General features: G+C 39.4%; 2 protein-coding genes across 2 annotated transcripts in view; one reads left to right on the forward strand and one right to left on the reverse strand.

The window, feature by feature from the left end:
- The window catches only part of wee2 (WEE2 oocyte meiosis inhibiting kinase), a 112,703-nt gene extending 105,480 nt beyond the window's left edge, over positions 1-7,223 (reverse strand). The window contains exon 1 of the mRNA XM_028807900.2: positions 7,042-7,223. Within this exon, the coding sequence (XP_028663733.2) occupies positions 7,042-7,071 (30 nt within the window). The 5' untranslated portion in view covers positions 7,072-7,223. The remainder of the gene's footprint in view (positions 1-7,041) is intronic.
- A 14,988-nt stretch (positions 7,224-22,211) lies between these two features.
- The window catches only part of dennd11 (DENN domain containing 11), a 106,605-nt gene continuing 101,970 nt past the window's right edge, over positions 22,212-26,846 (forward strand). Inside the window, exon 1 of the mRNA XM_028807912.2 lies at positions 22,212-22,771. Coding sequence (XP_028663745.1) covers positions 22,408-22,771 — 364 coding nt within the window. The 5' untranslated portion in view covers positions 22,212-22,407. The remainder of the gene's footprint in view (positions 22,772-26,846) is intronic.

Below are 26,846 nucleotides of genomic sequence, written 5' to 3' on the forward strand. Positions count from 1 at the left end.
AATCACATTGTCTGATTTTTAAAGAATTTATTTGCAAATTATGGTGGAAAAAAAGTATTTGGTCACCTACAAATAAGCAAGATTTCTGGCTCTCACAGAGCTGTAACTTCTTCTGTAAGAGGCTCCTCTGTCCTCCACTCGTTACCTGTATTAATGGCACCTGTTTGAAGTCGTTATCAATATAAAAGACACCTGTCCACAACCTCAAACAGTCACAATCCAAACTCAACTATGGCCAAGACCAAAGAGCTGTCAAAGGACACCAGAAACAAAATTGTAGACCTGCACCAGGCTGGGAAGACTGAATCTGCAATAGGTAAGCGGCTTGGTGTGAAGAAATCAACTGTGGGAGCAATTATTAGAAAATGGAAGACATACAAGACCACTGATAATCTCCCTCGATCTGGGGCTCCATGCAAGATCTCACCCCGTGGGGTCAAAATGATCACAAGAACGGTGAGCAAAAATCCCAGAACCACACGGGGGGACCTACTGAATGACCTGCAGAGAGCTGGGACCAAAGTAACAAAGGCTACCATCAGTAACACACTACGCCACCAGGGACTCAAATCCTGCAGTGCCAGACATGTCCCCCTGTTTAAGCCAGTACATGTGCTGGCCCGTCTGAAGTTTGCTAGAGAGCATTTGGATGACCCAGAAGAGGATTGGGAGAATGTCATATGGTCAGATGAAAAACACTCTACTCGTCGTAGATTGCACAATTGGTGGCTGACTAAATACTTTTTTGCCCCACTGTATGTATGTGTATGTGTAATATATATATTATATATAAAAAGGTTTTAAAAATAAACTGGACTTGTTTTCGAATGATTTAACTACAGGGAAAAAATGCTTCATTTCCCAACACTGTAATTTATTAAATAACTCGCATCTGCACAAATTGCTGTGAAGTTTGACAGCTTTGACATTTCCACTAAGGTCTTACAATTCTCGAAGAATCCGTTTACAATTGATGCGGGAGGAGAGTTTGCATCAAAAGCCAAACAGGAGCGTATGTCTGTTGAGGAGTATTCCCTGGAACTAGAACTGACAGACATGCAAAAATCATCTGAATTGAAATGGGTGCTTTGATCTGTGGGATGCGTACACTTTTGGACAAAACTGAACCAGGTCAATTCCAAAATGCTAAAAAGTTGGCTGTTTTTCTTATAATAATGTTTGCTATGATGTACACTTGCTAGTCAAGCTTTTTGCATATAGATGCAATATAAATGAACACCCATGCCCCCCACCCCTTACAAGCACCCACCTCCATAAATGTCTACAAATTGCTGTTACTTCATATAAACCAAACTTTAATGCTCTTGTAAAGTGAAGTGCAATTTTAGTTGTTGGAAAACAAATACAGTACTGGTAGTTAAATGTGTACTATATGTAAACAAAACTTAACTGATATTAGGAACATTTTTATTTAACATGTGGTCCTATGGATGTATTCTCTTTTCTTAAAATTGAAAGTGATAGTAACATGTATAAAATGTAATTATAGCAAATGTAATAAAGTAATATAGTGTCAATTAGATCCAATACCTACAAGCTTTAAGTCCTGTCTATCACATATTTCCCCCGTGATAACTACTATAATTAACTCTTCCCTTACTACAGGCACAGTCCCCCCCCCCCCCCCCCCCCCCATTAAAAACCGCCTCAATTACAGTAATCCCTCCTCCATCGCGGGGGTTGCATTCCAGAGCCACCCGCGAAAATAAGAAAATCCGCGAAGTAGAAACCATATGTTTATATGGTTATTTTTATATTGTCATGCTTGGGTCACAGATTTGCGCAGAAACACAGGAGGTTGTAGAGAGACAGGAACGTTATTCAAACACTGCAAACAAACATTTGTCTCTTTTTCAAAAGTTTAAACTGTGCTCCATGACAAGACAGAGATGACAGTTCAGTCTCACAATTAAAAGAATGCAAACATATCTTCCTCTTCAAAAGGAGCAAACAAATCAATAGGGCTGTTTGGCTTTTAAGTATGCGAAGCAACGCGGCACAAAGCTGTTGAAGGCGGCAGCTCACACCCCCTCCGTCAGGAGCAGAGAGAGAGACAGAGAGAGACAGATAAAAAAATCAATATGTGCCCTTCGTGCTTTTAAGTATGCGAAGCACCATGCAGCATGTCCTTTCAGGAAGCAGCTGCACAAAAGATAGCAATGTGAAGATAATCTTTCAGCATTTTTAGACGAGCTTCCGTATCGTCTAGGTGTGCGAACAGCCCCCCTGCTCAATCCCCCTACGTCAGGATCAGAGAAAGTCAGCGCAAGAGACAGAGAAAAGTAAGCTGGGTAGCTTCTCAGCCATCTGCCAATAGCGTCCCTTGTATGAAATCAACTGGGCAAACCAACGGAGGAAGCATGTACCAGAAATTAAAAGACTCATTGTCCGCAGAAACCCGCGAAGCAGCGAAAAATCCGCGATATATATTTAAATATGCTTACATATAAAATCCGCGATGGAGTGAAGCCGCGAAAGGCGAAGCGCGATATAGCGAGGGATTACTGTATGTCTATATATATATATATATATATATATATATACATATACACATACACACACACATACATACATACACACACACACAACTAAATTCTGTTTTTACAGTATCAATATCTAAAAAGTTTAAGACCCATTGCATTAAGCACTCAGCATAGAAATTTCTATGAGGTCTAAAATTATTCTGCCTGCAATGAAGTCTATATTGTCCTGTAACTACATACCAAATGCGACCGATGGATAACTACTTATGTCTAATTTTGCAAAAAAAATAAATAAAAAAAAAATAAAAAAAGGTAACTTACAGTATATCAGTGTGTCAAGTTTGAATAGTGTATCTGGTTTAGACAATATTAAAAGCCATCAGCCAAATGAATGAAAATACAATACACAATACCACTGCAGAGCCTGGAATTGAAACTGCAGGAATAAGCAAATTACATATTTGTGGAAGTTTTCTTATAATTAACAATGAAAGCCAAAACCTATCAAACTGTAAACTGTGAAAGTAAACATTATGAGCATGGTGAAGTTGCCTCTGGCAGTGCACAGCATCAAACAACAAAGCCTTCTTAAAGGAATACTCCACCCAAATTTTTTTATGTTAAACCATGTGTTTTGTAGTAATTATTGGGGGGGGGACACGACACCCACACGTTTTGATGCAGAACAAAAAATACAAGTTCAAGAACCTAATGGCAACCTACACATGCTTTACAATGACAATGGAATGGGGGGGGGGGTATTGGGGCGGGCGGAGTTGGGATTCACAGCTTCCTCGTGTTGCGCAATCCTCGTGTTATTCAGCTGTATGCTTAAAATGTGCAAAACACATTTTTTTTGCTGAAATTTTAACAATTACTTCCAGAAAGAGAATCACATCATAAACAGAAACAGACATTCCCATGCCCACCCATCCCCCTCATTCTTTGGTCAAGAATCGAATCTTCAATTAAAAGCACAGAATTATGGGAATGCAAATCCCCCATTTACAATATACGTTGCTTTGTTTCTGAAGGTAACCTTAATATTTTATCAAAAAAATTCATGCTCAGAATGTGCAAAACGCATGTAACTGCTTAACAGATGTGTGAATTATGCAACATGAGCTACACAAGAATTTTTTTTAATATTGGCTGCCATTGTGTTCCATCAGGTCAAACACTTTTCTCTCACTCCATATTAAACAAGATTAGATTTTTGTTTTCCATCACCAGCACTACAAACTGTAAGGAGTGGGAAACAAAAAAAATCCCACACATTAAAGGGTGGAGTATTCCTATAGTACAATTGTAGCATTTTATTATTAATGCATTTGACTAAAATTGCATTCTATGTCAAATTCCAATATAAACAGCTCCTGTTGACAAGTTACAATACAAACAAAATAGCTACATATAACCCTGTTAACATGAGAACTAGATAAATCTGTAATATATATTTAACCACTCAGTCTTAATGATTGTGTGTAATTTGGTATACTCCCCACCAGCTACTCTTAACTTTCAATAGGATTACTTCTATTACATTTTGCCTACTTAAAAAAAATACATTTGAGAGATCAGATAAACCGAAAAGGTGATACCAGACTGGCCGCAACTGGGGGTTGGGCACCAGGGAGGCTTGCCCCCCTAGTTTTACCTATACATACATACACCACGTCAACAAATAATGCTGGCATGTACAAGACACCTAATGGAAGTACATCACCCACCACTTACTATCAGTGTTGGTCAAAGCCCATGTGAAGCCCCCATGTAAGGTTCACTCCTGGTGCCACCCCAAAAGAAAATCACCACTATGCCAAGTTAAATGCACAATGTATGTAAAAATACAATTGCTTTCATTTAATACAACAGACCAAAGTGATGGCAAACTAAAATGTGCAAAGTCCATTAAAATGAATTATAAATAACTATAAATATCTTAAATACACACTTTGAGGCAAATGCACAATTAAAAAATATAAGAATGGTAAAGAAAACATCTCTGGAACTATGTACATCATATATCACTTGAACATAACCCAATGAGCTTTCACAACTGTCATTTAACAACCTTTAAGAACCAACATGACAACTTTTCTATTTACATTTTAACCTTCCAGGACTTCTTCAATGCAAAGTCCTTACAACTTGCTTAGATAGAATTACCATGGTAATACAGTAACTTCTGTTGTATGTGCAATCTTTTCCTTAAAACCTCTCTCACCACTGCAGAACTTTGGGATGTCTAGACAGCACTGTTACACACAGAGGTGAACTTGAGGGCCTGGCCTTGAATCAGTTTTGGTGCACACTTTAGACATTCTGAGGGAACCACAGAAAAACTAATCTAATGTCAAAGATTTGGAGTCACCTAAACTTGCATAGGCATTACAAACAGCAGCATGTAGTTTGCAAGTATGCAGAGCAGCAAAAACAGTATAAGAGATTATGGGTGAAGCAGAGGGAGGGACAGAGTATGCAATGCCAAAGCTTAGAATTTAAATATTTCCAGCACATGAAATATCAAAACAACAAGCCAGATCCATCAGCTATTCATTTTGAGAGGAAAGATATGAAAAACAATTGAAAACATTCTTGCACCTAGTTATTTTCACAATATCAGGTATTTTAGTTAAGACAAAAGGGAAAAAAATATGAAAACAAAATTAAGACGACACAAATATTAATTTTAAATAAGCAAAAACACACCAGGTTTACTTTTTCACAAATTTTCACACTCTGGATATTTTTGTCCAGTGACCAATAAACTGTTTATTCAGTTCACAGAGACTGGTTCCATTAAGTGGCTGTATGAGGTACAGTCTGTGGTTTGTCAACAACACTGTGTCCAGGAATGTGAAGTGAGGAATACAATTTTATTTAAAAAAAAAAAAAAAGAAAAAAAAAGGGATTTCTTTCAAATGTGTGTTGTGACAAGTAAGCAAAAACCCTTTCACTGGTGATCCATATAAAGGATGGCTCACAGTGCGTTTTATGTAAATGTTTTGTAGACCAGTACATTTCAACGTCAGACTTTGAATCAAAATTTTAAGGTGCTCATTTGGTCCGATGTCAGTCATGATGAGTTGCTGGCATTCTTTGCACTTATTGTATATAATAATTCAGTGTGTGGTACTGGAAGAATTTCTTGTGCACGTCTATTTAGCTCAGTCACGATTACATCTAACTTCTTAGGGATAATTTGAACATTATATATGTACCTTTCGCCCAAAAGATCCGTAAACAGCAGCTTTTAAAGTTGTTCAAAACAACATTCAGAAGGGGCGACAGAGTTTACCGTTCATGCAAAACCATCACCTTAGTATAATTATCACTAGAAATTATTATAACACGACAAAACGCTTTTTTCTCCTCTTCACACTCAAAAAGCCCGTTTTTACCTCTCCTACTGCTGCAAATATCCAACAGTCATTCTCCACGACTACGTGCATTTCCCTGGAGACACGAAAACTCCGGGTGTGTGTGAGATTTGCGATGTACAAGTTACTTCGGAGATAACGGTAAAGAGGGATGGACCTGCCAGTCTAGTGGTAGTAAGTGGACTTCCATAAATCACATTAGAAATTTATCTACACATCTTGAATAAACAAAGCTCGCGTTTATAAGGGCACAAGAAGTGGGTACAGCACAGAACGCATCCTCCGAGACAAACTGAAATAGGCTTGGTAGATCAACACCCCATCTCTCAAAATGCCGCCCTAGCTTTATGGCACCTAATGGCTTGATCGGCACTTTACTATACCGTAGTCTTAATGCAATGCGTTAACTAAGTCCATACACCACCCGATAACGGCCACTTCCCATTTCTAAATGTAAACGTTTAATGCTTTGACGCCCTAAATGCCTTATTAATTGTTCAAAATGTGAACCCGAAAGACTGAACCATACTACACGTGTCCCTCCATCAACTCAAAAGGCCTAAACCGCCATTACGCCGGAACGTCGTTTGGTTGTTTTTCAATTTCCGTTTCTCTTGTAAAAATAAATTTTCTACTTAGTTAATCCAGCTCAGCGTCTCGAGGAATGGGTGGATTTTCATGGCATCCTCTACTAAAACGTATAGTCCAATAACGTTAGAGAGCAGACCGAAACGGTTTATTTTACAAAGACTCGATCGACAAGTTTTCCCTGAATACCATTATTGGTCGACGCCGTATTTCAAAAACAAAAACCGCATACAACAAGTGAAATGGATAACTACGGAGAAACCGACTAGGCCTTTGTGATGGCGTAATCTTCCAAAACCCCATAAAAACTTTTTCAAAAGTGTTAACTGGCTGCGTGTATAGTTTCGTTTTTTTTGACGTTTAATCCAAAGGTAAGACACTACTGAGTCGTTAACTCGGTCAAAATAAACAAAGCTGTATGCAAAACTATGCAGCGATTCGCATATCCACTTTGGGGAACTGGTTACTATAGTTCTGCTGAACACATCACACCTAAAAAAACAGCTTCCCTTCGTAAATTTTACAAACTCGTTCATACTTTTAAACAAACTGCGTTTGACGCTCACCTTAGCAAGTTGATTCGAAAGTTGCATCATTATTACGCAAGTTCGGCCGTCAAGCTTTAATACCTTTAAGCTAACATTTAAAAACAGGCAAATATTTGTCTGTGACAGCGAAATGATCACCAACTCGAGGCACCGCGCCTGGAACTTTCCTTGCTAGTAGATCAAGCGCCGCGCATTTCACTTAAATAAATTACGCGATAAATTCGTACAAAAGACCCGCCCATTTATGTAAATATAATACTGATACGTCAATAGGCAAGCATGTATGGAGCTGAGACAATCTTAGTAAAGGGAGCGCAGGAAAAGAAGTTAGAGGTGGCAAAAATTAGAATTTTGAGATGGATGTGTGGAGCTGCAAAAAAGTACACAAAAATGAGACAACCAGAGGGTACAACAAAAGTGTGAGGGACATCTGAGAAAGTACAGGAAAGTAGCTCGAACTGGTATGGACATGCAATGAGGAGAGCAAAGGAATACATAGCCAAAACAGTTTTGGGAATGGAAGTACAGGAGAAGATAAAACTAGGGAGGCCAAAGCGGAGGTGGATTTATAGAGTACAAGAACAGTTAAAGGAAAAGGGTCTAACCCAGGACGACGTGCAGGACCGAGCTGTATGAAGAGGGTTGATCAAGCACATATCTCCACAAAGTGGGAACAGATATAGAGGAAGAAGAATACGTCGATCGGCTTACAATAACGGAAAATGATGAGCGTTTTGGAGAAATTGTGTCTTGAAACTTCCCTAGATACCTAGAAATTTCCTTTTGTGTGGGACTTGTTAAATGAACAATTTTAATCTAACAATTTATACACTATAAAATATTTTTAAGGTTACTTGCAGAATCAATGTTTGGTGCTCTTGGTAATTCAAATTATATATATAATACTACTCTTTTTAGGTTAATAGATTTGGACTGGAATTAAAGTGGCAAAATTATAAATTATATTGTGTTTTCAACTACTACCAATCTTTTGCTATCTGTATTCAACAATTTCTGAAAATGACTGTTGTGTTTGCATCCAAAGTTAGATACATTGAAACCCACTATTTTGATTCTGCATCCAAAAAATAAAACGTCCACGTGCGCCAACCACAATTAAATTGTCCGACCATCTAGAAAAGATGAATTAGTGTGCCACAGGTTGACTGACGTATTTCATGGCAATGTTTGGTGCTCTTGATGTTTAAAAATGTTATACCTTTGATTTTTCACTAATATGTATGCCCCATTAACAAATGAAACATGTTTACAAAGAAACCCCCCCTCTCGCCACCCAAAAGCAGATTGAGTATTCTTTAAAAACTTTATTTTGCTAAGCGTTATATCCACTAATTAAGTGTTTTAACACCGTACATGCCCACTCCAGTGTGGAAGGAAATGTAATTGAGAGGGGGTCAAACTAACTGCTGCTGCATATGCGGTGAATAGAATCGTAATGTTTACTTATGTACTGTACTAAACATAGCCCGAAGTGTTAAATAAATTGGTGTTTTAGATGCTTTACATAATGCAGAAGTTCAAGTTGGACTGTAATACAGGTGTTTCTGGTTGTGTGGGCATTTTGATTAATGACAATTAACTTTCTTAAAGTCAACACAAGTAAAATGAAAGCATTTTGAGTTGTTTTGAAGCAGTTTTTGACATGGAAAGGCTTTGTACTTCTTGAAGTGCACAGATTTATTTTCATATTCAAAGTCATTTTTATTGCTATATTAAGCCTGAGGGCCCCTAATCCTGAAGGGGCCCCAGAAATAACTTTAGTCAACATTGCTTAAAAATTTTGTGTATCTACTGTATGAGAAGTTTTTTTTTTATTACAATAATATTACTAATATAGAGTAATTCCATACAAAATAATAGTTAAAATAAAAATAAAAAGGTTATTAAAGTTTCATGTAGGCTAGCTGTAAATGAAAGAATGTTCAAATTAAGGATGTTTAATTCTAAATATAATATAATAATATTATATATATATATTATAAAATAATTATATATATATATTTTATATATCCATCCATCCATTTTCCAACCCGCTGAATCCAAACACAGGGTCACGGGGGTCTGCTGGAGCCAATCCCAGCCAACACAGGGCACAAGGCAGGAACCAATCCCGGGCAGGGTGCCAACCCACCGCAGTATATTTTATATATATATATATTATATATATATTATAAAATAATTATAAATAATTTAAAATACTAGTAACATTTCTGAAATAAAAGTTTTATAAATTTTTTTTATCTTAGGATAGCCATAATCAAAACATTAAAGTATATTTCAACAAACAGCAACTTTTCTTGGTGTAGTAAAATGGATGGCATTATCTTGTATTTGGTGCCATGGTTACTGTTTTTTTTAAAGAAAAAGAATATATTTTTAATGGGTTGATAATGTAAAAAATATTATATGGATTTGTGTATTTAATTTCGCTTTACTGTTTTACATTTTACAGTTGTTTACCTTCACTATTCACCAATTTTATACTGTAAAATTAACGGCTATTTTTTACATAACAGTTCAAGCTTCAGGCTCCCTACAGTTTATTTGAGCATGCATTATGCAATCACCAAACTGATATTCTTGAGCATTAGAATTAACTGAGAAAGTTATTAATATGCTTGGACAAAATAAGTGCAGACTGCATCTGCTGTTCAAGCAACACTGATTCTCACATAATCAAGGTGTGATTAACATTTCCATCTCACTACCCACAACGAAGACACACCCATTTGGGACACGCATATACTTACAAATTATCAACATCACATAAGGAAATAATAAATCAGGTACATTAATTAAAGAAGAAAGAGGTCTAAAACTTTATATCTGGCCAACATCAACTTACTTTTTTGTATGTGTATTGCAATGAATGTAACAGACTGATACAAGCAAAATCTGCATAACATCAACTTTTTTTCTAATATTGCAGTTAATAAAAATCAATGAAGCATTTTAAAAATTTCCCCTCAGGGATAACAAAGTATGTACTGTACATATACATAAAAAGGCCTATTCCACTTTGTGATAAAAAGGTGATCTGGTGATTTGTGGTGCATCTTATCTCCTGCAGTGGCCTTGTTGTCTGGGATATTGTTCACGTCTGTTGGTGACTCCACAGAATTGGACTCCATGTTGGTGGTAAAGCTGCTAGAAAAGGTGATTTTCAGCTCTCTCTTGACTATCTATAAGGTTACTCTCATCAGTCTAAATTGCAGTATTTAATGGCGTGTTCAAAGTACTTCGGTTTTCCATACCGCCTAAACATTTGTTATTTTGCACATGTTTAGCCTGTAGATCTCGTTGAAATCCTGTTCTTCAACAAGTATTTAATTATAAACTGCCTTCTCTGCATCAATTACTATTACCTTATCTTTTCTTCTGTAAGATGTCTCAAAATAATTATACTGGCACAGGTATTCTGAATTACAAGACATTTTACTGTGTAATTTTTAATTTCCGGCCTTTGGGGCACAACACGTCAGTTAGCCAACTGACAAACCATACAATATTCTGCTACATTGCAAGGCAGTATCTTTTCTTTTGTAGACTGTCTCCCAATAATGACATGAAAAGACATGTGTTCTAATACATCCATCCATCCATCCATCCATTTTCCAACCCGCTGAATCCGAACACAGGGTCACGGGGGTCTGCTGGAGCCAATCCCAGCCAACACAGGGCACAAGGCAGGAATCAATCCCGGGCAGGGTGCCAACCCACCGCAGGACACACACAAACACACCCACACACCAAGCACACACTAGGGCCAATTTAGAATCGCCAATCCACCTAACCTGCATGTCTTTGGATTGTGGGAGGAAACCGGAGCGCCCGGAAGAAACCCACGCAGACACGGGGAGAACATGCAAACTCCACGCAGGGAGGACCCGGGAAGTGAACCCGGGTCTCCAGGTCACCCAACTGCGAGGCAGCAGCACTACCCACTGTGCCACCGTGCCGCCCTGTTCTAATACATATTTACTGAATTACAGGAAATTTTATTGAGGAATTATTTATCTGTGGCCCTCTGAATATGTCATGTAAACATTTTACTAACCAAAACACCACATTCTGCTATATTACAAGGGACTTGTCTTTTATATTGTACATTGTACCACAAAGATGACACTGGAAGATATAATTGCTTGTGCTCCACTATTAATGTGCTGAATTACCGGAATTTTTACTGTGAGTATTTTTTTTGTGGCCTGGCAAACACGGCACTTGTGAACATATACCTAATTGACACTCCACGTTCTGCTATATACACCAAAGGACTCATATTTTCTTTTGCACACTTTCTCATAAACATGATATTAAAACAAAAAAAAAAAATACATGTGCTCAACTACATAAATGCTGTATTACAAGAAATTTTACTGTGCAAATTTTTATTTGTGGCCCCATGAACATGGTAGCACTTGTGAATATTTGGCCAACTGGCACACCGCATTCTGCAATATTGCAAAGAAACTTTCCTTTGTACACCATATCATAATAATGACAGGGCAATATGAAAATACATGTGTTCCACTACATATATGTTGAATTACAGGAATTTTTACTGAGGATTTTTTTTGTGGTCCCTTAAACATAGCAACTGTAAACATATAGCCAACCGACATACTGTATCATATTCTGCTATATTGCAAGGGACTTTAGTACAGCTACTCACAAAATTGACACTGGAATATAAAAATACACATGTTCCACTACATATATGCTGAATTACAAGAAACTTTAGTGTAGAATTGTGTTTTTGGTTTTTTTTTGTGGCCCCTTGAGCATGGCATGTAAACATTTCACCAACTGATACAGTACAATATTTTAAGGGACTTATCTCTTCTTTTGAACACTGTTTCACAATACTGACACTGGAATAAGAAAAATTATATGACTTTCACAACATATATGTTGAATTACAAGAAATGTTTACTGTGGAATTTTCTTTATCTGTGGCTTTTTGAACATGACAATTGCCATCATTTTCTGCTTACAATTCATTGCTTCCCTTTTGATCATGAAAACATCTCACATTGGTATTTCAAAAAGAATTTTATTGTTCTGACTCTCAGGACATTTAAGTGAGGATTTCTTTCTTTCTTTCTTTCTTTCTTTCTTTCTTTCTTTCTTTCTTTCTTTCTTTCTTTCTGAAGCCTCTGATTATTGTAGGAAAAGATGAACATTTGAATAATGAGAAAATAGTGCATTTTCAGTTATGCCTTGCGTTATAGCAGACATTTTTTGTTTGCAATATCTTATAATAATGTAATGAAGTTCATTATACTATTCAATTTTATACAATTAGATTTTGTATTTACTTTTATAATTTGTTATTGTGCATCTCTAAACATGGCATGCAACATCAGTGGCTGGATCCTGCAGTGGTGACATACATGCAATGATGGATGCAACAACAAGACATAAATTCATTAATAATCAGATCTGCATCTGAGTAAAGCACAAAGGTAATTAGTATATAAAGTAGCAATGGTGTGAGGTGTGTCATGCCTTAACATTTTTGGAAGACCATGAAATCTCTATTTTTGTATCCAAGTTGACTAATCCTACTGTTTAAGCATGTGCCATATCCAGAGTTAAACCCCCCAAGTGACCATGTTTTCACCATTATAGGAACTGATTGCTCCTGAATTATTCACTTTCCTTCCTTCCTCTCCAGCACATTTGACAAAGTACTGGTGGGCTATACAAGGAATGTTTTTCCAAGAGTGATTGTAAAATCTATTGTATTATTTCTATATTAAGCCTCTCATCATCAAATTGTCTGAACCTGATTTGTGATATTTACTTAATAAAAATTGTTTTCCCATTGATACACACACATACTGTAGGTGCCACCCTTACTGTTTATTTACAATGCACATACGAAGAGTCTACTTTAAATGCAACTTTGAGGGAATACATCAAAAGTGCTCACTCTATAGGTGCAAGACATATAGAAACCTGCAGAGAAAGCAGTAGGAGATCAACCACTTTTGAAAACAGAGAGCTTTTTTATGTGTTTTTGGTTTTATTAATACTTAGTTTTTTACATTACCAGTATTCCCCAATTTGTTTCCTAACATAGAGTACACGTCAGACTAAACAGTAAAACTATAAACTGCAATATACTGATATAGTAAATTGTTTAAATGTATTTATTTAGAAATGTTGTTTGCTGTATACAATACTATTAAAATATTATTGTAGTTCTAGTTTTCAAGTTCTGATTTATTTTTAACAGTAATAGTGGTAATAAAAATGATCACTTTTGTCTTATTCACAGTTGTCAGGTGCCTTTACAGGTTAAGACAATAACATATTGTCAAAATGTTCTCCATATAACTGCTACTTGGGATTTTAAGGAAGATACTGTGCAAAATAGTTACCATTAGCATGTGCATCGTTGGTTTGGACATGTGCAGAGGAGAGATGCTGAGTATATTGGGAGAAGGATGCTAAGGATAGAGCTGCCAGGGAAGAAGAAAAGAGGAAGGCCTAAGAGGAGGTTTATGGATGTGGTTAGAGAGGACTTGCAGGTGATGGGTGTAAACAGAACAAGATGCAGAGGACATCTTGTCCTCTGAAGAAGATGATCCGCTGCGGCAACCCCTAACGGGAGCAGCCGAAAGAAGAAGAAGAAGAGCACGTGCATTGGAGGATCTCCTTAAGGCTCTGTCGAGATATGTAATAGCCTTCTGGGTCAAGAGGGGGCACTACTGCTAACACTGTCTTCTCCTTCTCTCCCCACCCAGTGAGGACACCTGAGTCCACCTTTTCCGGTATCTAATCCATAAGAACCCAAGCTTCCTGAAAGAAGCTTCATTTTTGGCAAGAGCAACCCATTGGATGAAGCTCCCAAGCAACCTGACCCTAAACCATAGCTAGAAGTCAAGCTTTACTTTCATATTTTGAAGTCCAAGGACTAGGGCAATAACAACTAAGGAGCATTTTCTTTTGTTTGATTTTGTTGTTTATTAAATGAGTCAGCCTGGTTGGCGCCCCAGATTTTCTTTTGAGAGACTGTCATTCTTGCACCCAGCCACACTGTCAATATTTATACAGTATTTAAAAAAAGACTGAAAGAGGTACTTTAAATATTCTATTAAATATAAAGTTTCAAGTATTTTTTAGCACAGCACTTGATTAATGCTATTTTGATAACAGTTTTCCAAATACAAGGCAATGTAGATATTAACTGCATCATAATATCAAAATTATTCCAGGACATTTGCATTAATTATATTCTTCTAAAGATATTTGAAGGTATATTGCAGACTCACAGAAGGCTTGATTTTCCTCTTCTGTGCACCAGAAATAGGAAAGGTGCTAATTTTTATTTCTTGACCATATCCCTTAGAAAAATTCTGAACCATTGCCCACCCTATGCTCTTTCCACCTTTCACTGTGTACTCTAAGAAAACAAGAGGCATGAGGTATATATTTGAACCCCTGTAATAGCATACATACAGTAGTCTTCACAGTTAGAAAAATTGTACTGACTGACACCAGGGGTACACTTGTCCTACCCCATAAGAGAATGGTTCCAGCAACAATTGATATTGTTATTTCTGAAAATGTCTCTCCTATGCTGATTTAAAATTTTATGTTTTTAATTAAAGTAAAATTGAAGTTCGATTTGATCCTTTCTCTTTTTCATCGGCAGACCGAACACGGGAAATTGCGCCTGAATTCGGTAACATCACTTCCAGTTCTGGGCTCAATAACATCACTTCTGGTTCTGACCACGAAGACATCACTTCCGATTCCAGCCCTGAGGACGTCACTTCCAGTACCTGCCCTGATGACATCACTTCCCCGGCCCAAATTTAAAACCATCATGTTTGCCTGTCTGCTTGTTCTTGTTCTGGACTGAAGTCTGTAAAACCTTTTACCACAACCTTCACGTTTGGCAGCCAATTTCAAGAACGTGGGTGGCTGCCCCCAAACCTCTTTCTGTGTCTGTTTGAATCCTTTTACAACTGATATTTCCATTTCTAAATTACCTTTGTGATACCTTTTTCTTCAGATCCTTCAAGACATTCCTCACTGTCCCCTTATCCTTTGTAATCTGTTTATTGACACATTTTATTGCAAAATTTCTAATTGTTTTATTCTAATGAATTCCAATTGGTTTTTCATACAGTCTCTAATCCATTAATCTTCCATAAACTAAACATTGACCCTTACAAGCTTCAGTAAATGGAAAACCGACACTGTGCAGTAAACCTGAGTGACCATATAATCAAGATGGTTTTAAACATCACTGCACTGAGCAATCTTTAAATAGAAATATAGTTTAGTCTGTTTTTCCATTTGTCAAATTTCTGCACTTTTTTCCCACAATTGTTTCTACTATAAAAAAAACAGTTAATCCATAACTGATTAGTAACTTGTTCAGCATTTGAACCGCAAAATTGCGTTGGTTTGGACATGTGCAGAGGAGAGATGCTGGGTATATTGGGAAATGAATGCTAAGAATAGAGCTGCCAGGCAAGAGGAAAAGAGGAAGGCCTAAGAGAAGGTTTATGGATGTGGTGAGAGAAGACATGCAGGTTACAGGTGTAACAGAGCAAGATGTAGAGGACAGGAAGATATGGAAAAAGATGATCCACTGTGGCAACCCCTAACGGCAGCAGTCGAAAGAAGAAGAATCGTTAGTTTGTCTAAATCAATTCTGAAGTCTCCCTCCATTACTATATATGTGTCAGTCTCAACCAAATATTCTAATAACTCTAAACAATGTCCCAAACTCTCAGATGCATCAACCTTAATCAGTCTATATCTGCTGTCACACCTGTGTGCTTGAGTGACAACTTAAAGGCTTATCTGACTGTAATCCATCCATCCATCTATCCTCTTCTGCTTATCTGAGATCAGATCGCGGGGGCAGCAGCTTGAGCAGAGATGCCCAGACTTCCCTGGCCACTTCTACTAGCTCTTCCGGGGGAATTCTGAGGTGTTCCCAGGCCAGCCGAGAGACATAGTCCCTCCAGCATGTCCTGGGTTTTCCCCGGGGCCTCCTCCCAGTTAGAAGTGCCCAGAACACCTCACCAGGGAGGCGTCCAGGAGGCATCCGGATCAGATGCCCAAGCCACCTCATCTGACTCCTCTTGATGTGGAGGAGCAGTGGCTCTACTCTGAGCTCCTCCCGGATGACCAAGCTTCTCACCCTATTTTTAAGGGAAAGCCCAGACACCCTGCGGAGAAAACTAATTTTAGCCACTTGTATTCGCAATCTCGTTCTTTCGGTCACTACCCATAGCTCATGACCATAGGTGAGGGTAGGAACGTAGATCGACTGGTAAATTGAGAGCCTTGCCTTTCGGCTCAGCTCCTTTTTCACCAGGAAAGACTGATGCAGAGCCCCCATCACTGCAGATGCCGCACCGATCCGCCTGTCAATCTCCCGCTCTATTCTTCCTTCACTAGTGAACCAGACCCCGAGATACTTGAACTCCTCCACTTGGGGCAGGATCTCGCTCCCAATCCTGAGAGGGCATTCCACCCTTTTCCAGCTGAGAACCATGGTCTCGGATTTGGAGGTACTGATTCCCATCCCAGCCGCTTCACACTCGGGTGTGAACTGTTCCAGAGAGAGCTGAAGATCACGGCCTGATGAAGCAAACAGGACAACATCATCTGCAAAAAGCAGTGACCCAGTCCTGAGCCCACCAAACCGGACCCCCTCAACACCCTGGCAGCACCTAGAAATTCTGACCATAAAAGTTATAAATAGAATCGGTGACAAAGGGTTGCCCTGCCGGAGTCCAACTCTCACCGGAAAAGGGTTTGACTTTTTTCAACAATGCGGACCAAGCTCTTACACCAGTTGTACAGGGACCGAACAGCCCTTATCAGGGGGTCCGGTACCCCATACTCCCAGAGCACCCCCCACAGGATTCCCCGAGGGACACAGTCGAACGCCTATTCCAAGTCCACAAAACACATGTAGACTGGTTGGGCAAACTCCCATGCACCCTCCAGGACTCTGCCAAGGGTGTAGAGCTGGTCCACTGTTCCGCAACTAGGACGAAAACCACATTGTTCCTCCTGAATCCGAGGTTCGACTATCTGACGAACCCTCCTCTCCAGGACTCCCAAATAGACTTTTCCAGGGAGGCTGAGGAGTGTGATCCCTCTGTAGTTGAACACACCCTCTGGCCCTACTTAAAGAGGGGGACCACCACCCCGGTCTGCCAATCCAGAGGCATTGTCCCCGATGTCCAAGCGATGTTGCAGAGGTGTGTCAACCAAGACAGTCCTACAACATCCAGAGCCTTGAGGAACTCCGGGCATATCTCATCCACCCCTGGGTCCCTGCCACCAAGGAGTTTTTTGACCACCTCGGTGACCTCAGCCCCAGAGATGGGACAGCCCTCCTCCAAGTCCCCAGGCTCTGCTTTCTCATTGGAAGACATGTTAGTGGGATTGAGGAGGACGCCGAATGGTGGACCAGAATCTCTCTCGAAGCCGTCTGGAACTCGTTCTCCATGGCCTCCCAAACTCCTCCCATGCGTATGTTTTTGCCTCAGCAACCACCGAAGCCACATTCCGCTTGGCCTGCCGGTACCTGTTAGCTGCCTCTGGAGTCCCACAGGACAAAAGGGTTCTGTGGGACTCCTTCTTCAGCTTGACGGCATCCCTCACTGCCGGTGTCCACCAACAGGTTCAGGGATTGCCACCACGACAGGCACTGACCACCTTACGGCCACAGCTCCGGTCAGCCACATCAACAATAGAGGCATGGAACATGGCCCATTCAGACTCAATGTCCCCCACCTCCCTTGGGACTACTTCTGACAGGGGACTCTGACAGATGTTCCCACCAAACCCTCACAATACGGTTGGGCCTACCAGGCCTGACTGGCATCCTCCCCCACCATCGAAGCCAACTCACCACCAGGTGGTGATGAGTTGACAGCTCCGCCCCTCTCTTCGCCCGAGTGTCCAGAACATGTGACCGAAGTCCGATGACATGACCACGAAGTTGATCATCGAACTGAGGCCTAGGGTGTCCTGGTGCCAGGTGCACATATGGACATCCCTATGTCTGAACATGGTGTTCGTTATGGACAATCCGTGACGAGCACAGAAGTGCAATAACAAAACACCACTCGGGTTCAGATCGACGGGGCCATTCCTCCCAATCACGCCCTTCCAGATCTCACTGTCATTGTCCACGTGAGCATTGAAATCTCCCAGCTGAACGAGGGAGTCCCCAGCAGGTGCGCCATCTAGCACCCCCTCCAGGGACTCCAAAAAGGGTGGGTACTCTAGACTGCTGTTCGGCGTATATGGGAAAACAACACTTAGGACCCATCCCCCCATCCGAAGGCGGAGGGAGACTACCCTCTCGTCTACCAGGGTGAACCCGAATGAACAGGCTCCAAGTCGGGGGGCAATAAGTATGCCCACACCCGCTCGGCTCCTCTCACCAGGGGCAACTCCAGAGTGGTACAGAGTCCAGCCCCTCTCAAGGAGACTGGTTCCAGAGTCCACGCTGTGCGTCGAGGTGAGCCCGACTATATCTAGCCAGAACCTCTCCACCTCACACACTAGCTCAGGCTCCTTCCCCTTCAGAGAGGTGACATTCCACATCCCAAGAGCCAGCTACTGTAGCCGAGGATCGGACCACCAAGGTCCATGCCTTCGGCCACCACCCAACTCACACTGCACCCAACCTCCTTGGCCCCTCCTACAGGTAGTGAGCCCATGGGAAGGGGGACCCACGTTGCCACTTCGGGATGTGCCCGGCCGAGTTTCATTGGTGCAGGCCTGGCCACCAGGTGCCCGCCATCGAGCCCGACCTCCAGGCCTGGCTCCAGAGGGGGGCCCCAGTGGCCCACGTCCGGGCGAGGGAAAATGCCATCCAATGTTTGTATGCATCATAGGAGGTTTTCTGAACCACTCTTTGTCACGTCCCTCGCCTAAAACCAGTTTGCCTTGGGTGACCCTACCAGGGGCATAAAGACCCCGACAACAGAGCTCCTAGGATCATTGGGACATGCAAACCCCTCCACCATGATAAGTTGGCGGCTCGAGGAGGGGTATCTGACTGTAATTCCAACCTGATTGGAAGGTTAGATCTGTTGCCTAATGCTTCACCTCCTTTCTCCCCTACATATCAGACAACAGGCAGTCCCAGTGACATCAATTCCATGTCATGATCCCTTGGCATTGCCCCTTCCAGTGTGGCTTTTCTTAAGGAGTGTCACTGCCATTTTTTGCCAGTTGCGATTTGACTTCAGTCTGAAAATACCATTATTACTTTAACAACTGTTTTATTTTTGCATTTTTTCCATCAATTATATGGGGTTCACATTCAAGGTGCCCCAATTCTTTATCTTGTCTGAGGTGCTGTTTTACACTGTATACCTTTCACTCCGCATCTGTCATTAACCAGAGCACCACTATGTCATTCACCTCCCCTTCATTCATTACAGTATTTCCAAAACTCTGTCATTTAAATATTGTTAGTTCTCTGAAAGAGTCCTATCTCCATATGTTTCACAATAACAGGAGACAAAGTTCCACCCTTCTCCATGTATCTGTAATCCAGTCACCTAACAGAAAACTTTCTCACATCCCTTCTTGAGCGTCCAAAATTTTAAAACTGGTTTACAACTTCACGTACAGTTATGTTTTGAATATTTCTCCTTACCTTGCCTATTATTTCATTTTCCTTTCTTTAATTGTCTCCTTAGCTATCCCTTGTATCAATTTATCCTGTCCCTACGCACTTAAATTATAATGGTTCTTTAATGGTATTTTATGATTGTTTGTGTGGTTATTCATATAAATATAGCTTGACCAAGCACCATTTCATTCTGGGGAGGGTTCTTTGCATGTAAAGTTGGTTCTTTGTGCTTTGAAAAACCTCCTGGTAGAAAAACTGAAATCTTTACAGTATGGTAGCTGCCTAGCAGGACACTAACAGGTTAAGAAAACCTGTCTGTGATATTGTATGCAGTGAGAGTCGTTTTAAAATGTTAGGCCACTGTTATTTCACAAATCTGTTATCTGCTCCTGGTTATTTATGGAGTCTGTTATGGATCTAATTAAATAAAACTGCTTTCAGAAGCCTTCATGACCAGTTTAGGAACATTAAATCCTCTTCAGGTTTACTATACTATAACATCTATGATTATTAAACTTTTTTTACTCTGTTGTAATATTTAATCCATTCACTTTCACTATACCACCCCATTCCAAATTACGTCGCGCTTTATTTGAATAAAGTGTAGTTCAAAATACCGTAATAATACAGGAACGGTAAAGGATGACTACTGTGGTGTGCTTCCACCTAGAGGTCAGTAATTTGTAATTTGTTTATTTCATAACTGGTGTGTATCCGCTAGATTTGCGTGATGGTATAAAAGTATCCTTAAATTACCACTAAGTTAAAAAATTAACACAATCCAAAATTTTGCACAACAATTATTTTATGGAAAACAAACTCCTCGTCTAAAACAAGTATATTGTTCAAAACGAAGCCTGGACAGGCTCCTCCTTTCTTAAAAGCCGCATCGCATAACGTTTTGCGAAAATGTACATACGGTGCAAAATGTTTACTGTGTCAGTAGAGTATCTCTTACGCAAATGAAAAGTTTGACAGCACAACATAACATTCTCCGAGACGCTTAATCTAAATTAAAAGTCGTGTGGCATTTTACGATATTACAGATAAAAATAGATTTAGTCTAAGCAATACAAGGAATACATGCATTGTTTAGATGTAAATGAGGCTATATACACCCTAAAACAGAACGGAAATCTAATGCAGTATTATTATTTCATTTTAAAAATGTTCATTACAAATCTGAGCTTTCGTTCTATTTTAATCGGTAATAGCATTGCTCTAAATCCCCTTAGCTAATTGTACTATAAATTTCGCATCATTGCCATACGTTCATAAAATAAAAGTGTAATGTTACAAAGTATGTTAACTTTTAGTTGTACTTAACGCAATTGCTAAGCGATTTGAGTAGTGAGAAAAGCGCTATATAAATGCAAAGAATTATTATTATTATTATTATTATTATTATTATTATTATTATTATTATTATTATTAATGCATTTACTTACAGTATCGTGAAAAAGTGTTTGCCCCTTCCTGATTATCTATCGATTGCAGTTTCAGACGTGAACTGCTCCAAGTCTTCAACCAAATTCTTGTGAATCTATATATACAGTATATATATGTGTCTGTGTGATTTATTGAATGAACAAAGTTATCTGTCATGAATTGGGCATATGTAGATACTGTATGTTAAAAAAGTAAAAACCCCGGCGCCATGTGCTCCAACTGCACCATAATTTTTGAGCAAGGAGATATTTTCTGCAATAGTTGCTCTTTCAGTTTCATTCCATAAAATAAAATGTTAGCCTGCAATATTTTATGCTTAATATCACAGCCTTATGCAGGAATAGTTGTGTGCTTTTACACTGCTATTTTTATATTTTATATTGTAGGCCTACTGTCTTAGAAGAGAAGGATCAATACACTTATTAAATAGCAAAATTGGGAAAGATTCGTCAACATTCTTTATACGTTTATTTTTATATAGCGTCTTCATTGTGTAAGCAGCCAAAGCAATTCATATTGTAATAAAATATTTGTCAGAAACATACTTATTTCTATTTATGACACGTTACTTTGTAATTGTAAACGGACTCAATGCAAATAAGTTATGTCTACGTGCTTGTTCCCTTTTGATGAAGTGACCTCCAGTCTTGGGTTGGTCTGTGCTTTGCGCTTAGGTCCCTGAATTGTACAAAACTGAAAAATTTTGAATGGAATTTACGCACGTGTTAGTTCTATACGTGATCAAAATTTAAAGAGAAATATTGTATCATTAAAGGAAAATATGATGTGAGAAAAATCATAAGAAAATTGGTTCATGAATGAGTATTTGTGAGTTCTTCGTTTGTTGTACCACTCTTATCTGTTCATTTTGCAATTGAGATTTTCGCAATTTACATTTGAAAGTGTTTACTAATAATAAATGAATAATTTATTTGAATGGACCCGAACTACTAGATCTGTCAGCGCCCAGTGGCACATAGTCCCACAGTCCTTCCATTCACACGATTCCTTTCATCCTCCCGGCCGGGGTTCGTCTGACGTTGCTAACCTCGTAGCTCTCGGTGTAGCCTTACAGCGAGTCTATGGCCCAAAGCTCCGAGCGGAAGTGCCTGCTCAGCTGACGTGGTGGAAGCGCTGCATTTTGCCCTGCTACTCCAGGCTGCTTGGACGGTACTGAGACAGAGTCTTCAGGCGCACCTTGTCGCTGAAATCGTCACCCATTTGCTTGGAGCGTTGGCTTAGAGGTTCTACGCGTGCTACGATTGCATCTCACTATGGTGGAGCAGTCGGATAGAGCTCCACTGCTGGACTGGGAGGAGATCCCCTCCACCAGGGTTCCTGAACAGAGACGGGACTTGAGTCCCACTGGTCGACGAGCTCTAGGCAGCACGGCCCCAGGTACTGGCTGGAGCAGCAGCCCTGGAGCTACAGCAGTATCCGTGGCGGTCAACGAGCAGGTTTTCGAAGCAGCACCAGAACCAGCATGCTGGACAGGAATACAGAAAAAGGAAGAGGACTCCAGTCCGGAGCTGCGGGACTGGGGCAGCAGCAGCAGCAGCAGCTCCCCTAAGATTCCCCAGTGGGAAGAAAAGGACCAAATCTTGGCCGTATTTGTTGTGGCGTTTGACACCAGGTCCGGTAAGTATTTTCACCCTGTGTCGGGAATCTTTGGTCTGCAGAATTAATCTTCATGGGAAGGTAACATGTTAGAGGGGCGATCGGCGTGACAGCGATGCCTCAGTTTACAGTGGTCTCGGTAGAGATTGGAAAGCGAGAAGCAGGGTACCCTCGTACTGCAGTCAAACGGAAAAAGTGTGCTGCACAGGCGGCATGTGACGCAGGAGGCTGGCGTGCCAGGTGCTGCCATGTGTGCAGTGGAGACTGGACGTTCCTCCATTCACGAACCAGATGTTAGCGGAGAAAATAAGAGGGGTGTTCCATTAAGTATATTAGCTGCACTGGAGTAAAATAAAAGATGCCACTAAAGATATATTAACACCAATATACAGGTAATTGATTACTTTTTGACGGCTCCGTCTTTATTAAACATTTATCTAAAATTCAGTCTTTACCGTGTATACAGTACTTTCTTTATATTGTAACCTTTATCTCAAAGCAATACGGAGTAGAATTGCACATAAGTGGAGCAAAAAGAAGAAGTAAAGTGTTGCACAACGGCAAATAAAAAGAAAAAAGAAGTCCAGTATGAGTAAAAATAAAGATAGAGAAAGTAGCTGGATGTGATGTAATGGTTGTATTTCTCCTCTATAAAATAACACCCACCAGTCAGTATAGCTTCTATGAAAAATTGCCCAAATGCCGAACACTCAGACCTAGGAGGCCATAGCTACTGGACATCAATAATTGATACACCCTGGAAACCATTTAATGATTCCGAAGATGTAAATGTTGGCTTAGGTCTTCCTACCTATGCCCTTATTTATTAGTTAGTTTATCAATTGGATCACTTCATCTAAACTGACGCAGTTACTCCAAACAAAATGTGGCTATAATCAGAGTTGTCAGAGTAGAAGAGACATGGTGGTGAAAATAAAGATACAGTTTGCAGTTTAGTTGTTTATTTTAAGACTAATATGATTTCCTGCTTCTTGTGTTAGAGAGTTTACCCTCTGTGACTAGGTTGCATTTTAAGCTGTACTTTCCTAAAGAGTTTTTCATGTTCTGAAGGGGTTAATAGGAACCAGATCTCCTGATATACCTCTAATTCATATGCTAATTTTATTCTCTGCCTTTGCACCTGATTTGCAGGTAAGTGCAGCATTAGAGAGTAGTTTCATGTCAAATTCTTTTTGCTGCAAGCTTTTCAGACTTGTGGCATATGCAGAGAATGTTATCACATGGAAATATACCTTAAGAAACCGCTACTCAGCATCTTGGGGTGACACTGTGTAGTGGTTAGTTCTGCTGTTGTACAGCTCCAGGAGACTGGGATCGAAACCGAGCGCAGTCAACTGTCAGTTTGGAGTTACCACATTCCTCCAGTGTCTGTACTGGTGTTCTCAAGGTATTACTGTCTTCATCTCACATCCAAACAACATGGAAATTAGTGGTTTATAAATTTATGATGACTGAGTGTGTAACCTTGTCACGGTAGCCTCCTTCATTTTGTGCAGTTGCTAATGGTATTGGCTGTAGGTTTCTGCAGGTCAGTGGTGGTTGTGCATCCTTTAAAAAGAGATGTGAGTTTTTTGAGATGTTGAAATTTGTTACTTTTTTCTGTTAACAGCTTATGCTATAAATCTATTAACATTTGCTTGCACCTGGACCCTGTTTTTGTGGCACTTGGTGCAAGGCAGAATTATCAAACACCGCCACAGTAACTCATACTGGGCAAATGTATTTATTATGCAAGATGCAGATATTTGAGATGTAGAGAAAGGCTGCATATCAGGCAAAGAACATGTGAACTCCTTACAGACAACGACCAGGTCAGAAACCAAATCAATATCCATGCAGCTAAGAAGTAACCATATTAACCACTATGCCATCTTCACATTTATTTGCCTCCTAAACTAGGTATTTAATAACAATATAAAATTATTACAATGTACATACTATTCCATGCTTAATGGGCTGATTGACATCTGTGAAAGATAAAAACAGAAAAGTCAAAACAATTGAAACATTGTGGTGTGTTTTCTGTGACCCTTCAGTCTGTGGCATTGGCACCCTTTACCTTTTGTAGAATATTTTAAACAAGTAATTTGTTAGTCAAATTATTCATCAGTTCCCAGTTCCAGTCATCCACTGAATCTGATTAATCCAATTTAAGATAGTTGCCTTGTTTCTTCTCTTTTTACAAAAAGCGTGAATCAGTTAGATAACCAAATTGGAGCAAAGGCTCTAGTGCCCTGCCGCCTCAGCTATGAAAAACAGGTGCAGGAAATGGATGGATCAACATATTATTCACATAAATTTAAATAGATAGGACTTCCTGTATGTTCTTCATTTTCCTTTCCATTTAAGAATTCACTTTTCATTTTAACAGCTAGTTCCTTTAATTGCTTCTAAATATCTCCCTTTCAAAATACCATTTAGCAAAGAGCAGGCATTAATGCAAGTAAAATGTGTACTAACTGGGGATATTAATTCATAATTTCATATCATTCTGTGCGTGAGCATTCAACAAATCGCATAGCCCCTTTAATAAGAGGCATCTTGTATAAAATAAGAATAAAAAAACTCAAACAAGAAAACATCCGAAAAACGAATCTAATTCTTCAAAAAAAAAATGAAAAAAGTCTTTGCTTAAATTGAATAAAAGACAAAACATTTTTGCTGAAATTGTTTAGAAATGTAATTGTATTTAACCAGCTAAGACAGGCACATGTCATTCCTCTCTTCAGGTCACTATGTTGGCTCCCTGTAGCAGCACGCATTAAGTTCAAATCCCTGATGCTTGCCTATAGAGTAGTCAATGGGTCAGCACTTGTGTATATGGAGACACTGGTGAAGTGCTATATGCTCCTTCTTGCCCACTCAGGTCTGCCAGTTAACAGCGTCTGGTGTTAGTCCAGACTCTCTTCCTGTGTAGTTCCTAGTTGATGGAAAAAGCTACCCACTTCCATCCAAACTGCTGACTCCCTCAATGTATTTAGGATGCAACTGAAAACCCATCTATTCTGTGATTATCAGTATAATTGATTGAAGAGAAGAAAAAAAAATATGGTCTGTGATCATTCATATTGTTGGTTATTTTGCTAGTTAAGTTTGATTGATTAATCGATTGTTAGTCTAATTTCTAAATTTATTAGTTATTACTACTTTTTACTTGTGGTAATCATCTTTTGTTGCCTGTCATATTACACTTGCTGAACAAACAGGCCCTAGCCAATGTTACTCGATTATGTTTATCTCTGTTGTGAGTCACTTTGGATAAAAGCATCTCCCAAACAAATAAATGTAAATGTAAAATGAATCCTGATTAGAATTTGTAGATAGGCCTTTAGGTGAAGAAACTACAGACCTATCAGAAAGTTGTGAGCAAGTCTGAATGCATATCTTGGTGATTAAGGGTAATATCAAGCATTATGCTAATACAGTATGTTAAAATGTGTGATAGGTGAACAACAGTTATATGAAAACTGTCAATGCTTTCTGATAAAATTTAGATGATATCATTATTTGTAAAGAAGAAAAATTGAATCACCGTGTTAGGTTTGTAACTTTGTTAAAGTATGTCTTAATATTACATGTTGCTGTATTGTGTTTAAAATAATTTTTTAAAATAGAATAGGTAAATGCAAGGTCTTATGTTTTGTACCCAAAGAAATATTCACACATCCTTTTCCCAACTCGCTTATTGACTTCAGGATCTCAGGGAGCCAGCGCCTTAACAGTACTAGAGACATGGTGGGAGACAGCCTAAATGGAACACCGGCCCAACTTAGGGCATACACCCATAGTTACGTAAACACAGCATGGGTGATCAATTGAGAAAATAAAAATAAAAATCTACAAAGTTTAGATATTAAAATAGTAGTTACTGAAATGCAATTTTCCTCAATAACACATTTGAAATGGTTCTTTTAATACACTTTTATCTGTAGAATTTGATTTATTAGCTGCACCCACATGCAGATTATACAGACTGTTTTCATTTTAACTGCTTGTTCCCTTAATTGCCTCTAAATATCTTCCTTTCAAATGCACTACTGCCTGCTGTTTGCTAAATGGCATATAAAATGTATAC

The sequence above is a fragment of the Erpetoichthys calabaricus genome, chromosome 1 (assembly GCF_900747795.2).
Source record: "Erpetoichthys calabaricus chromosome 1, fErpCal1.3, whole genome shotgun sequence".
Taxonomy (NCBI): Eukaryota; Metazoa; Chordata; class Cladistia; order Polypteriformes; family Polypteridae; genus Erpetoichthys; species Erpetoichthys calabaricus.